Genomic DNA, 15,370 nt, shown 5'->3' with positions numbered 1-15,370 from the left:
CCCATATACCAATTGTGGCTGGTTCAAACCTGGCCCCGGCTGAACTACAACCAAAAAATAGCTGGGCGTTGTGGCTGGTGTCTGTAGTCCCAGCTACTCAGGAGGCTGAGGCAAGAGAATCGCTTAAGCCCAGGAGTTGGAGGTTGCTGTGAGCTGTGTGATGCCGAGGGCCATAAACTGAGACTCTGTCTCTACAAAAAAAAAAAAAAAAGAAAGAAAAGAAAAAGAAACTCTAAGAAATAGCTGAAGATGTTAACAAATGAAAAACATACCATGCTCATGGCTGGGAGGAATCAACATTGTTAAAATGTATATACAGCCTAAAGCAATCTACAGATTTAATGCGATCCCTATTAAAGCACCTCTGTCATACTTTAAAGACTTTGAAGAATTAGTACTTCATTTTATACAGAAACTGAAAAAACCTTGAATAGCCAAGACATTACTCAGAAATAAAAACAAATCGGGAGGAATTATGCTTCCAGACTTCAGACTATACTATAAATCAATAATGATCAAAATAGCATAGTACTGGCACAAAAATAGGTAGATGTATGGAACAGAATTGAAGACAAAGAAGTGAACCCAGACACTTAAGAAAATAGGTATAGAAGGAACATTTCTTAGATTGATAGAGGCCATCAATAGCAAAACCACAGCCAATATCGTATTGAATGGAGTAAATCATTTAACTTTTGATAAGCCTATTAAAAATATAAATTGGGGGAAAGAGTCCCTATTCAATAAATGGTGCTAGGTGAATTGGCTGGCGACTTGTAAAAGACTGAAACTGGACCCACACCTTTCTCCTCTAACAAAAATTGACTCTCACTGGTTAAAAGACTTAAACTTAAGACTTGAAACTATAAAAATTCTTAGAGAGAGTGCAGGGGAAATGCTTGAAAATATTGGCCTGGGAGAATACTTTATGAGGACACCCAGGGCAATTGAAGCAGCATCAAAAATACATTACTGGGCTCTGATCAAATTAAAAAGCTTCTGCACTGCCAAGAACACACTAAGTAAAGCAAATAGACAGCCCTCAGAATGGGAAAGGATTTTTGCAAGTGATATTTCTGACAAAGGTCTAATAACCAGAATACACAGAAAACTCAAAGTTATTACTAAGAAAAAAACCAAGTGATCCCATTTCATTGTGGGCAAGAGGCATGAACAGAAGCTTCTCTGAAGAAGACGGGGGCATGGTCTACAGACACATGAAAAAATGCTCATCATCTTTAATCATCAGAGAAATGCAAACAAAAACTCCTCTAAGATACCATCTAACTCCAGTAAGAGTAGACCACATCACAAAATCTCAAAACTACAGGTGTTGGCGTGATGTGGAGAAAAGGGAACACTTCTGCACTGCTGGTGGGAATGCAAGTTAGTATGTTCCTTTTGGAAGGAAGTTTGGAGAACACTCAGGGATCTAAATGTAGTCCTGCCATTTGATCCTGCAATTCCTCTTCTAGGTATATATCCAAAGGACCAAAAATCATTTGACAATAAAGATATTTGCACCAGATTGTTCTTTGCAGCTCAATTCATAATCAGCAAGTCATGGAAGAAGCCCCAGTGCCCATCGACCCATGAATGGATTAATAAATTGTGGTTTATGTATACCATGGAATACTATGCAGCATTAAAGAAAATGGAGACTTTACCTCTTTTATGTTTACATGGATGGAGCTGGAAAATATTCTTAGTAAAGTATGTCAGGAATGGGAAAAAAAGTATCCAGTGTACTCAGTACCACTTTGAAACCAATTTATAATCACTTACACTTGCATATGAAAAATGAAACACAACTATAGCCTAGGATGAAGGAGGGAAGGGGAAGGAGGGGAGGGGAATGGGTTGATAGAAGGAGGTTAGTCGGGGGACCACACCTTTGGAGCACATTGCACGTATAAGTTGGATCTATCAGGTGTAGAACACAAGTGTCTTAATGCTGTAATTGTGTAAATGAGGTGAAAGCTATGTTGATTAGTAGGATGTAAGCACTCCAAGTTGTACAAATAATCAACACATCGAATCCCATAATGTCTTTATGATCTACGTATAAATGACTTAATAATAAAAAAAGAAGAGTCCTAACATTGTTATTTTCCCTTAGTGTAGAAATGTTCTTAAATGAATGACACACAAACTTACCGCTCTGCAGGAAATTTTTTAGAAGCTGAAGGGATGAAGCACAAAACGTATTCTGAAGAGAAGCTTAGTGGGCACTAATATGTTTATGTTTATTACTGTCTTCTCCTTTTAATCCTACCTGCTGACATTCTTCCAGGCTAAGAACACAATCTATAAAGGGTTCAGGTCTAAAGTCTTCCACAACTTTGTTGTGCTATTTGTTCCCTCAGTGGTGTAGTGTGAAATGAAGGGCAAAGAATTAGATGAATGTGCAAAATAATAACAAGAAAAAATGGAATTTGTATTGTAAGCTGATTTGTGTGTCTCAGGATTTTAAGACTTAGAAAAATAAGCATTGCAACAAGCTTGGTATGTCATTTTAATACATCATGGTTCCTTCTTCAACTTAGTAACAAACGTTGTTATAAAACTCTTATATATGTGAATGTTCCAATAAATTCATTAAGTTGTTTTTTTAAGAACCAGAGTCTCACTCCGTCACTCAGCCTGTAGTGCAGTGGCTTTATTATAATTCACTGTAACCATGAACTCTTGGGCTCAAACAATCCTCCTGTCTCAACTTCTAGAGTAGCTGGGACTACAGGCACATGATACCATGCCCAATGAATTAAAAAAAAAAAATGTTTGTAGAGACAAGGTTTCACTGTGTTGTCCAGACTAATCTTGAATTCCTGGCTTCAAGCGATGCTCCCACTGTGACCTCCTAAAGTTCTGGGATTACAGGCATGAGCCACCACATCCAGCCCTCCATATTTTTTTTTTCACATTCAGCCCTCGTTAAACTTTTCCTAAGCAACTTTCAGTAATTTTTCTATTTAGTATTTAATCTCCTTAATTCTAAACTTTCAGTAATACAGGATTCATAGAGAATAACAAATTATACATAAGAAAATTATTGAGATGATCATGTACCTCCTTATTAAGTAATATCTTCATTCAAGATTACTCCAGGACAACAGCTTTAAACCATTTCCCAGTTTATTACATCATTAGGCATAGTATAATGGAAAGCATACTAACTTGATAGTTGGGACACCTGGCTTCTAGCCCTAGCATATAACCCAAGTAGTTACCTTCTGGGTCCCAGTTTCACCATCTATAAAATAGAATGATATTTGCTATCTCTGTATTATAGGTCTGTTATAGGTTTCAAAGAAGATAAAGAAAAGTACTTTGAAAATGTTAATATGGAGGATTCTTGTGTTATCTTTTGCATTTTCCATATTTTTTTATGATTAAGAAAACTACCATAACAAATGTACAACATATTTTCATATGCTTGCTTAATTAAATCTTTGGAAATGTTACTGTGCTTAAATGTCACAACTGTATTTAAAATTGATTTTAGACACACTGTGTATATTTTTGGCTTATAATTCAGTCGGAAGAATTGGAACTCTATGAATGTTTTCCATGAGAATGATTTTGTAAGTATGAATAATAGTACTAAATAATCATTTAAAGACTTGGTGTGATATTCAGATAAGGAAAATTTGCACTGATAGACTCTGTAATTGATTTCTGTAACTTCTTTGAAGATTTTATGATCCAGGACTCATGAAGCTCATCAAATAATCTGCATCCTCATTTCTATTCTTGATACACATTCTTTTTTAAAATCATAAACAGAAGTATTGGTTAAAGAATAAAATGAGAATCTAGTTTTCTGAAGCTTGTTGAAAGTTAGTATGATATATTTAAAAGATAGTCTTTGTCTAGTCTTTAGAGTTCCAGGTCTGTAATTGGTTATAAGAACTTGGGCATGTCAATTTTTCTGGATTTCATTTTTGCATTATAAAACAAGTGGTTTGCACTAGACCTCTAATATTCTTTACATTAGTAACGTTCTGTGATTCTTTTTATAATGCTTCTAAGCATCTATCCAAGGAAGTTGATTTGAAGATTAGAGTTTATACCAACTATTTAGAGATCCTATTTATTATACTTGATTTATACGTAAGGTAACCATATGATTTGCTTCCAAACAAGAGGGAACTTTTGAAATTAAAAGGGAATGCTGTGAGTAATTACTCCAGGATAACAACTTCAAACCAGGACTATCAACTAGGTTGGTTTAAATAAGTAGAGTTTGGTCACTCTACTCTGTACCCAATGTGTGGTTCTCCTAACTGCATTGTTGGCGAAAGAAGAGTTATCTATTTATCAACTTTAATTTATTTTCATGGTTTCTCTGTTTTTTTTGTTTGTTTGTTTTTTATAGATCCACTGTGTGTAGAGAGTAATGCAACATCATACCACCAATCTACAGCCAGTAAAAAAGGGATGTTCACAGATGACTTACACAAGCTGGTAGATGACTGGGCAAAGGAAGCAGTAGGAAATTCTCTCGTTAAGCCAAGCTTAAACCAACTTAAACAGAATCAACACAAATTAGAGACAGAAAACTGGAACAAAATATATGAAGTAAGTTGTTTATACTCAATTCTATTTATTTATGAGAACTAAAACCATAAAAATTGATCACTTATGCCTATGGTTACAGTCATGAGAAAATGGTGTTACTTGATAACATAGGGACTTTAATCTTTGTGTAGATGCATTATGCCTCTCAGTAAATTATCTTTTAGTTCAGGGGTAAGTAGATTTAGTCACTATTTTAGGCTTTTCAATACATAGGATCACAACTTTTCAACTCTATTGTAGTACAGAACTAGATAATATGTAAATAAATGGGTGTGGCTTTGTTCTATAAAATCTTGACTTATAAAAAGAGGTGGCACACCATAGTTTGCTTACTTTTGTTTTAGACTATTCTAGCTTAAAAAAAAAAAAAAAAAAAAACACAGTGTCAGAGAAGAAAGCATCTGGAGTGAGGGGTAATTCAATGCTGTGGTGCAAGAAAAGTTTGGGTTTATATAATTTATTCAGTATGAAAGATAATTGTAAACCTCTTTAAGCTAGAATAATAGGTATCTTAAGGTTATGGACAAGATCCCTAGTTATTATATGTGGCCTTAGACAGGTGTATATGCAGTTGAAATGTGGAAGAGCGACCACAATGCATTCTGAAGTGGGAATAAGGCAGGTTTATAGAACAGCATACATACTATAATTTATGCAAAATTATATACATCACATATATGTTTATACGCATAGAGAAATATGAAAATCCATGAAAAATATGCTGGATGGTGGAATGTGGGCCTTATTTTACTTTGTACTTTTCTGTGTTTGAATTTTTAAAGTAAGTGACATTTTTTCAAAATGAGTACACCTATTAAAATGTGAATCAGGGCCTAAAATCTTAACCTTCATAACTGAAAGAGCTGTATATGTGTGTTATGTTTGTGTATATACATATGTGTACATATATAGTCATTGAATATAGTTTGGTAAAGAAACTCTGATAGTATACTTGTTACTAATATTGAATAAAAAATTTCAAAGTCTTATATTTCCCAAACTAATAATGTATTGGCTCAGGGGTTTTGTGCATTTATCTTACTCCTGGTACCAGTTTATACACAAATAATATCACCTTTACAATGGAAGCCTTTAGAAGGAAATTTTGAGGCATAAATTTATTTATATTGCCAGTGAGAGAGAACCTCTGAGTACTATGTAAATGGAGGCTTTTCTTGGCTTGCTGAGGGTAGTTTGTTGTAATGTAAAAGAGGAAATTTGGAGAAAGGGCAAGTAGAAAATGATGTGTGAACAAAAATAGTGAAGGTCATTTAATGGACCTGGGTCCCAATCTCAGTTCAGTCATTTACAAGGTGTTTGACTTTAGGTAAGTTATTTGATCTTTCTGTGTCTCCGTTTTCATGTCTTTTAAACAAGAATTAATACTTGCCTTGTAAGATTGCTATGACGATTAAATTAGGTAACACCTATAAAGTTGTACCTTTACAGATACTACATAGTAGGTACACTATGTATGGAACTATTTTTGTATTTTTAGGTTCAGTTGATTATATCTTTGTGTGGAGAGCCCATGTCACCATGTTCTTCCATGTTACACTTTTACTTAGAAATATTTGTTTTCACAATTATGTACCAAGCAAGCTCTTTACTATGTACCAAGCTCTCTGCTAGACATGGGTTTGGTGAGTAAAAATAATTATGGTCCCTATCCTCATGGAACTTATACTACGGTAGGATAGTTAAACATTGAAAGACTTGCATAAATATAAAATTACAACTGTAATACAAACTACAAATGATATATGATACCATACATAAGGGAAATTTGACCTAGTAAATAGAAATCAAGGAAAGCTTCCCAGGAGAAAGTGATGATTTCGAGGCCAGATGTGGTGGCCTGTAATCCTAGCACTTTGGGAAGGTGAGCTGAGAGGATTGCTTGAGGCCAAGAGTTTGAGACCTTCCTAAGCAACATAGTGAGGTCCTTCTCTACCATCTCTACAAAAAGTATCCAGATATGGTAGGCTACACCTATAGTCCCAGCTACTCAGGAGCCTGAGGTAGGAGGATCACTTGACCCTAGAAGTTTGTGGTTCTAGTGAGCTATGATGATACCACTGCACTCTAGTCTGGACAACAGGTAATGTTCAAAAAAAAAGGGAAAAAAGGTTCCCGGACTGCTAGGATTACAGGCATAAGCCACCGCACCCATCTTTTAAATCTTTTAAATTTTTCCTTCTTTAAAATCTTTCTCGGGTTTAAGGCTAAGGATCCAAGAGATATATTTCATTATCTCCCTAGACATTTCTCAGATAACTGGATTTAATACCTAGCTTGTCGAGATCCACCACTGTGGCTTAAGGATTTTAGAAATTTCAGGGATCCAAAAGCTCAAACAGGGGAGGAGACAAGATGGCTGACTGAAGCCAGCTTTCCACAGAGGCTCCTGTACAGAAGGAGAGTTAAAGGACAAAAATTCAGCAAGTAACCTGGTGGATTTGAGCTGCACTAAGAAGGTTGAAGAACGCACGTCAAGCCCGCTGAGGCAAGCTGCGACCACAAGGATACAAACAAAAGCTGAGACTTCAATACAGAGTATCTGTTTCACTAGAGTGGAACAGAAACCAGCTGAAAACAAGACAGAACCACTTAGCCCCACCACACCAGACAGGGCCCCAGTTTCTGAGGCCAAAACACCATACAGGCCCTCGAAAAAGCCCTAGGGGAAAAACACAAAGGGAGTAAAACAACCATGGGGCAGAATCAGCGGAGAAAATCTGGTAACAGGGAAAACCAGAATACATCAACCCCCCCAAGGAAAGATATGGCAGATGTAATTGAAGATACCATTCATAAACAACGGCCTGAGATGTCAGAAATCAAATTCGGAATTTGGATTCCACACAAGATTAACAAAGTGGAATTAGGAATTCGAGGAGAAATTCAAAAGTTGTCTCAAGAATTTAACGAACTTAAAGACAAAACCACCAAAGACTTAGACACACTGAAGCAAGAATTTGTAGCCCTCAAAGATATGAAAAATACAGTAGAATCCCTCAGCAACAGAATGGAGCAAGCAGAAGAAAGAATTTCTGACATCAAAGATAAAGCCTTTGAACGCTCCCAAACTCTCAAAGAGGAAGAGAAATGGAGAGCAAAAATGGATCATTCTCTCCGAGAGCTCTGGGATAATTCAAAGAAAGCCAATCTCCGAATCATTGGAGTTCCAGAAACAGATGAAGTGGCCTCGCTGGGCACAGAGGCCCTTCTGCATGAAATTATGAAAGAGAATTTTCCAGACATGCCTAGAGATTCTGAAATTCAGATAGCAGACAGCTTCAGAACCCCAGCACGATTCAACCCCAATGAGACACTCCCCAGGCATATCATAATTAACTTCACTAAAGTTAATATGAAGGAGAAAAATCTCAAAGCTGCCAGGAGAAAGAAAACCATTACCTTCAAAGGGAAGAATATTAGAATGACTGCAGATCTCTCTGCTGAAACTTTTCAAGCCAGAAGAGGGTGGTCATCAACTTTTAATCTCCTAAAGCAAAATAACTTTCAACCCCACATCTTCTATCCAGCTAAACTGAGTATCTTTTATGATGGAGAAATTAAATACTTTAATGACATTCATATGTTGAAGAAATTTGCCATAACCAAACCAGCTCTTCAGGATATTCCCAGACCTATCCTCCATAATGACCAACCCAATCCTATACCACAAAAGTAAACTCACTCAGAAACTTCAGATCAAACTCCAATTTCCACACTGGCGAAAGGATTAAAAATGCCCACTGGACTTTTCAAAAACTCAATACCCAAAACTTCACCAGACTTATCAATATTCTCCATTAATGTGAACGGCTTAAACTGTCCTCTAAAGAGGCATAGGTTAGCTGACTGGATACAAAAACATAGGCCAGATATTTGTTGCAAACAAGAGTCACATCTTAACTTAAAAGACAAATACAGACTCAGGGTGAAAGGATGGTCATCCATATTTCAGGCAAATGGTAATCAGAAAAAAGCAGGTGTTGCAATTTTATTTGCAGATACAATAGGCTTTAAACCAACAAAAGTAAGGAAGGACAAGAATGGTCACTTCATATTGGTTAAGGGTAATACTCAATATGATGAGATTTCAATTATTAATATCTATGCACCCAACCAGAATGCACCTCAATTTATAAGAGAAACTCTAACAGACATGAGTAACTTGATTTCCTCCAGCTCCATAATCATCGGAGATTTCAACACTCCTTTGGGAGTGTTGGATCAATCCTCCAACAAGAAGCTGAGCAAAGAAATCTTAGATTTAAACCTAACCATCCAACATTTGGATTTAGCAGACATCTACAGAACATTTCATCCCAACAAAACTGAATACACATTCTTCTCATCAGCCCATGGAACTTACTCCAAAATTGATCACATCTTAGGTCACAGGTCTAACCTCAGTAAATTTAAAGGAATAGAAATTATTCCATGCATCTTCTCGGACCACCATGGAATAAAAGTTGAGGTGAGTAACAACAGGAATCTGCATACTCATACAAAAACATGGAAGTTAAATAACCTTATGCTGAATGATAGCTGGGTCAGAGTTGAGATTAAGAAAGAAATCGCCAATTTTTTGGAACAAAACAACAATGAAGACATGAACTATCAGAAACTCTCGGACAATGCAAAGGCAGTTCTAAGAGGGAAATTTATAGCACTGCAAGCCTTCCTCAAGAGAACAGAAAGAGAGGAAGTTAACAACTTAATGGGACATCTCAAACAACTGGAAAAGGAAGAACATTCCAACCCCAAACCCAGTAGAAGAAAAGAAATAACCAAAATTAGAGCAGAATTAAATTAAATTGAAAACAAAACAATAATACAACAGATCAATAAATCAAAAAGCTGGTTTTTTGAAAAGGTCAATAAAATAGATAAACCTTTAGCCAACCTAATCAGGAAAAAAAGGAGTAAAACCTCTAATCTCGTCAATCAAAAACAACAAAGATGAATAAACAACAAAGATGAATAAACAACAAAGATGAAATAACAACAGACTCCTCAGAAATCAAAAAAATCCTTAATGAATATTACAAGAAACTTTATTCTCAGAAATATGAAAATCTGAAGGAAACTGACCAATACTTGGAAGCACGTCACCTTCCAAGACTTAGCCAGAATCAAGTGGAAATGTTGAACAGGCCCATATCAAGTTCGGAAATAGCATCAACCATACAAAACCTCCCTAAAAAGAAAATCCGGGGACCAGATAGTTTCATCTCAGAATTCTACCAAACCTTTAAAGAGGAATTAGTACCTATATTACTCAACCTGTTCCAACAGGCAGAAAAAGAAGGAAGACTACCCAACACGTTCTATGAAGCAAACATCACCCTGATCCCCAAACCAGGAAAAGACCCAACAAGAAAATTATACACCGATATCACTAATGAATATAGATGCAAAAATATTCAACAAGATCCTAACAAACAGAATCCAGCAACACATCAAACAAATTATACATCATGACCAAGTTGGTTTTATCCCAGGGTCTCAAGGCTGGTTCAATATACGTAAATCTATAAATGTAATCCAGCACATAAACAAATTAAAAAACAAAGACCATATGATTCAATTGATGCAGAAAAAGCTTTTGATAATATCCAGCATCCCTTCATGATCAGAACACTTAAGAAAATCCATATAGATGGGACATTTCTTAAACTGATAGAGACCATCTACAGCAAACCCACAGCCAATATCATATTGAATGGAGTTAAATTGGAATCATTTCCACTCAGATCAGGAACCAGACAAGGCTGCCCATTGTCTCCATTGCTTTTCAACATTGCAATGGAAGTTTTAGCCACCGCAATTAGGAAAGAAAAGGCGATCAAGGGTATCCATATAGGGTCAGAAGAGATTAAACTTTCGCTCTTCGCAAATGATACGATAGTATATCTGGAAAACACTAGGGACTCTACTACAAAACTCTTAGAAGTGATCAAGGAACACAGCAGCGTCTCAGGTTACAAAATCAACATTCATAAATCGGTAGCCTTTATATATACCAACAACAGTCAAGTTGAAAAAACAGTTAAGGACTCTGTCCCATTCACAGTAGTGCCAAAGAAGATGATATATTTGGGAATTTATCTAACAAAGGACGTGAAAGATCTCTATAAAGAGAACTATGAAACTCTAAGAAAATTAGTAGCTGAAAATATTAACAAATGGAGAAACATACCATGCTCATGGCTGGGAAGAATCGACATTGTTAAAATGTCTATACTTCCCAAAGCAATATATAATTTCAATGCAATCCCTATTAAAGCTCCACTGTCATACTTTAAAGATCTTGAAAAAACAATACTTCGTTTTATATGGAATCAGAAAAAACCTTGAATAGCCAAGACATTACTCAGAAATAAAAACAAAGCAGGAGGAATTACGCTACCAGACCTCAGACTATACTACAAATCGATAGTGATCAAAACAGCATGGTATTGGCACAAAAACAGAGAAGTAGATGTCTGGAACAGAATAGAGAACCAAGAGATGAATCCAGCTACTTACCTTTATTTAATCTTTGACAAGCCAATTAAAAACATTCAGTGGGGAAAAGATTCCTTATTTAACAAATGGTGCTGGGTGAACTGGCTGGCAACCTGTAGAAGACTGAAACTGGACCCACACCTTTCACCATTAACTAAGATAGACTCTCACTGGATCAAAGATTTAAACTTAAGACATGAAACTATAAAAATAATAGAGGAGAGTGCAGGGAAAACCCTTGAAGAAATCGGTCTCGGCAAGTATTTTATGAGAAGGATCCCCCGGGCAATTGAAGCAGCTTCAAAAATACACTACTGGGACTTGATCAAACTAAAAATCTTCTGCACAGCCAAGAACACAGTAAGTAAAGCAATCAAACAGCCCTCAGAATGGGAGAAGATATTTGCAGGTTATGTCTGCGACAAAGGTTTAATAACCAGAATCCACAGAGAACTCAAACGCATTAGCAAGAATAGAACAAGGGATCCCATCGCAGGCTGGGCAGGGGATTTGAAGAGATACTTCTCTGAAGAAGAAAGGCGCACGGCCTTCAGACATATGAAAAGATGCTCATCATCTTTAATCATCAAAGAAATGCAAATTAAAACTACTTTGAGATACCATCTAACTCCAGTGAGACTAGCCTATATCACAAAATCCCAAGACCAGAGATATTGGCGCGGATGTGGAGAAAAGGGAACACTTTTGCACTGCTGGTAGGAATGCAAATTAATACATTCCTTGTGGAAAGAGATATGGAGAACACTTAGAGATCTAAAAATAGATCTGCCATTCAATCCTGTAATTCCTCTGCTGGGCATATACCCAGAAGACCAAAAATCACGTCATAACAAGGTATTTGTACCAGAATGTTCATTGCAGCCCAATTCATAATTGCTAAGTCATGGAAAAAGCCCAGGTGCCCATCGATCCACGAACGGATTAATAAATTGTGGTATACGTACACCATGGAATATTATGCAGCCTTAAAAAAAGATGGAGACTTTACCTCTTTCATGTTTACATGGATGGAGCTGGAACATATTGTTCTTAGTAAAGTATCTCAAGAATGGAAGAAAAAGTACCCAATGTACTCAGCCCTACTATGAAACTAATTTGTTGCTTTCACATGAAAGCTATAACCCAGTTACAACCTAAGAATAGGGGGAAGGGGGAAAGGGAGGGGAGGGAGGGGGGAGGTGGGTAGAGGGAAGAGGATTGGTGGGATTACACCAGGGGTGCATCTTACAAGGGTGTATGTGAAACTTGGTAAACGGTCTGTGAAGCTAGTGAATGATGCCCCATGATCATATCAATGTACACAGCTATGATTTAATAAAAAAAAAAAAAAAACGGCCAGGCACAGTGACTTACACCTGTAATCCTAGCAGTCTGGAGACCAAGGCAAGTGGATAGCCTGAGCCACAATGAGACCTCATTTCTACTAAAAAAATAGAAAAACTAGCTAGGCATTTTGGTAGGCACCTATAGTTCCAGCTACTCAGGAGGCTGAGGTAAGAGGGTCACTCAAGCCCAACAGTTTGAGGTTGCTTTGAGCTGTGACACCATAGCAGTGTACCCAGGGCACAGAGTGAGACTCCGTCTCAAATAAATAAATATAACATTTTTTTTAAAAAAGAAGCTAATGATTGAACAAAAATATGAAGGATAAGTAGGTGTTAACTAGGTGAAAAGGGGAGGGAATGTGATTCTGTGCCGAGAGAATAACATATGCAAAAGAAAAGCCCCGTATGAGAAAGGGAGCCTGAAGGGATGAAAGCAGGCCAGTTGGCCTAAGTGAAGAGTACCAATTTGGTACACAGTGAATCTAAGGAGGGAAATAGGGTTTTAAAAGTAATGATGATAAGGAACTTTGTCTTTATTCTAAGAAAGATGGATATCCATTGAAGCCCTAGGGTTGATATGATCAGATTTTTTAAAAAAGATTATTCTGACTGAGGCAAGTGGAAAGTATTATTGGGCATAAGAGTAGATGTTGACAGACCAATTAAAAGTTAGTCACAGTAGTCTAGAGATAAAGAGAATTTGAGTTGAGGAGAACAGATTTCAAAAAATGTTTGAAAGATTAAATAGACAAGATTTGGTGATAGAAAGAACATTTAACAGAATGTATATCAAAACTAGGTTTCTGAGGCAGCACCTGTGGCTCAAAGGAGTAGGGCACCAGCCCCATATGCGGGAGGTGGCGGGTTCAAACTCAGCCCTAGCCAAAAACTGCAGAAACAAACAAACAAAAGACTAGGTTTCTGGCTTTATAACTAGATACCATTCCAGTGGACAAATCACTGAAATGGGGAACATGAGCACTGTGCTTTGGTAAGAGATTTGCTCATTTAGTTTGGAGCATTTGAATCTGTGCTGCCTATGAAATATCCAAGAGAAGATTTATAACCTTTCCAATTTTTCTTTTGAAAAATAAAATTGTGTTTTTGTTTGTAAACTGGTAATATTCATTATAGTATTTAGCCAATACAGAAAACTACAAATTTTAAAATAACACCTTCAAATCCCACCACCCAGAAATAATTTTCATTGACTTTAGATATATATCATTTCAGATAGCTTTCTATGTATGCATGGAAATAATGCTACCATGTTTGGGCACAGTGGTTCAAGCCTATAATCCTTGTACTCTGGGAAGCTGAGGTGGGTGGATTTCTTGAGCTCAGGAGTTTGAGACCAGCCTGAGCAAGCGCTAGACCCTGTCTCTACCAAAAGTAGAAAAATTAGCTGGGTGTCATGGTGGGCGCTTGTAGTCCCAGTTACTCTGTAGGATGAGACATGAAGATCCCTTGAACCCAAGAATTTGAGTTTGCTATGAACTAGGCTCATGCCATGGCACTTTAGCATGGGTAACAGAGTGAGACTTTGTCTCTAAAAAAAAAAAAAATGATATCATACTCAATGTTCTATTTTGAATCAGAAGAATTAGATTTAATTTTACTTTAACAGAAATAAAACACTGATATGAAGAAGGTGTTGCTGAACTTTAAATGTTTTTCTTTTCAAAACACATTGTCATTCATTCTGGAGTCAAACTAAAAACCTTTACCCCTAACTTAAGTCAAAAGTTTCTAACTAAAGATTAGTTGAAGGTTAGGCACCGTGGCTCACGCCTGTAATCCTAGCTCTCTGGGAGGCTGAAGGCTGGTGGATTGCTTGAGCTCAGGAGTTCACAACCAGCCCGAGCAGGAGCAAGACCCCATCTCTACTGAAAGTAGAAAAACTAGCCTTGGCATTCTAGTCCCAGCTATGCAGAAGGCTGAGGCAAGAGAATCACTTGAGCCCAAGAATTTGAGGTTGCTGTGAGCTATGATGCCATGGGAGTCTATCTAGGGTGACAGAGTGAGACTTTGTCTCAAGAAAATAAAGATTAGTTGAAATTTTAAAGTTTATTTGGGAATGTAGTTTCAGCTTGAGAAATCAATTTAGAAGAACTAAGCATTTGAGACTGACACCAAGTTCTCCTTCGGTCTAATTACTCTCCCAACTGAGCTATGTTGGCTGCCTGCAAGCTTTCCTTTAAATGAAAATAAATTTCATTTACTGGACTTTCTTATTCCCATGTGCATAAGATTTTAGCAATCTCTGTACATATACAATATGGTAAGAGTCAGGCAGGAATATATTTTCTTAATACTGCCCAAAACATAATTATCTCATCTTGAATTTAGGTTTCCAAGAAAATAACATAAATGTTAGACTTTTAGGATAACGAGTAGATTGGGTGTAGGGGGGTAGAAAGGTGACAATTATTGAGCCCCTGCCATATGCCAGGCTCTTTCCCTGGTGCCACAATAAATCATACTCCTTTGTCTCCAAAGAATTTAGTAAAATGGCTATACTTGTCTAGCCGTGTATGAGAGAGTGCTGGCATAAGGAAATAGAAGAGTAGTGCTAGCATAGGAAAGGAGAGACTAAAATCTGAAAACGGATTTAGTATAGGCTTTGGAGTTAGTTAGAACTGTGTTCAAATCCCCAGCTCACTATTAACTTATTTAGTGGTATTGGGTAAGTTATCCCTTTTAAGCTTCTTGTTTTCCATCTGCAAATGCCTGCCTTGAAAGGCAGGGCAGTTATAAAGATCAAATGAAATAAAGTATGTAATTATGTTTAGTACACAAAAAGGTACTCCAGAAATGGTAGCCACACAGTGTCATAATGGGAATAGTAAACCAGAAAGAATCCTAGTACTCTGTGAGGCTGAGGCGGGTAGATCGCTTGAGCTCAGGAGTTCTAGCCCAGC

At 36.9% G+C, this 15,370-nt stretch overlaps 1 protein-coding gene across 1 annotated transcript in view; it reads left to right on the top strand.

Annotated features, from left to right (window-relative positions):
• The window catches only part of WNK3 (WNK lysine deficient protein kinase 3), a 348,186-nt gene that overhangs the window by 326,855 nt on the left and 5,961 nt on the right, over positions 1 to 15,370 (top strand). Inside the window, exon 22 of the mRNA XM_053579253.1 lies at positions 4,379 to 4,581. Within this exon, the coding sequence (XP_053435228.1) occupies positions 4,379 to 4,581 (203 nt within the window). The remainder of the gene's footprint in view (positions 1 to 4,378; positions 4,582 to 15,370) is intronic.

The sequence above is a fragment of the Nycticebus coucang genome, chromosome X (genome assembly GCF_027406575.1).
Source record: "Nycticebus coucang isolate mNycCou1 chromosome X, mNycCou1.pri, whole genome shotgun sequence".
Classification (NCBI taxonomy): domain Eukaryota; kingdom Metazoa; phylum Chordata; class Mammalia; order Primates; family Lorisidae; genus Nycticebus; species Nycticebus coucang.
This window is presented reverse-complemented; position numbering and strand designations above follow the sequence as displayed.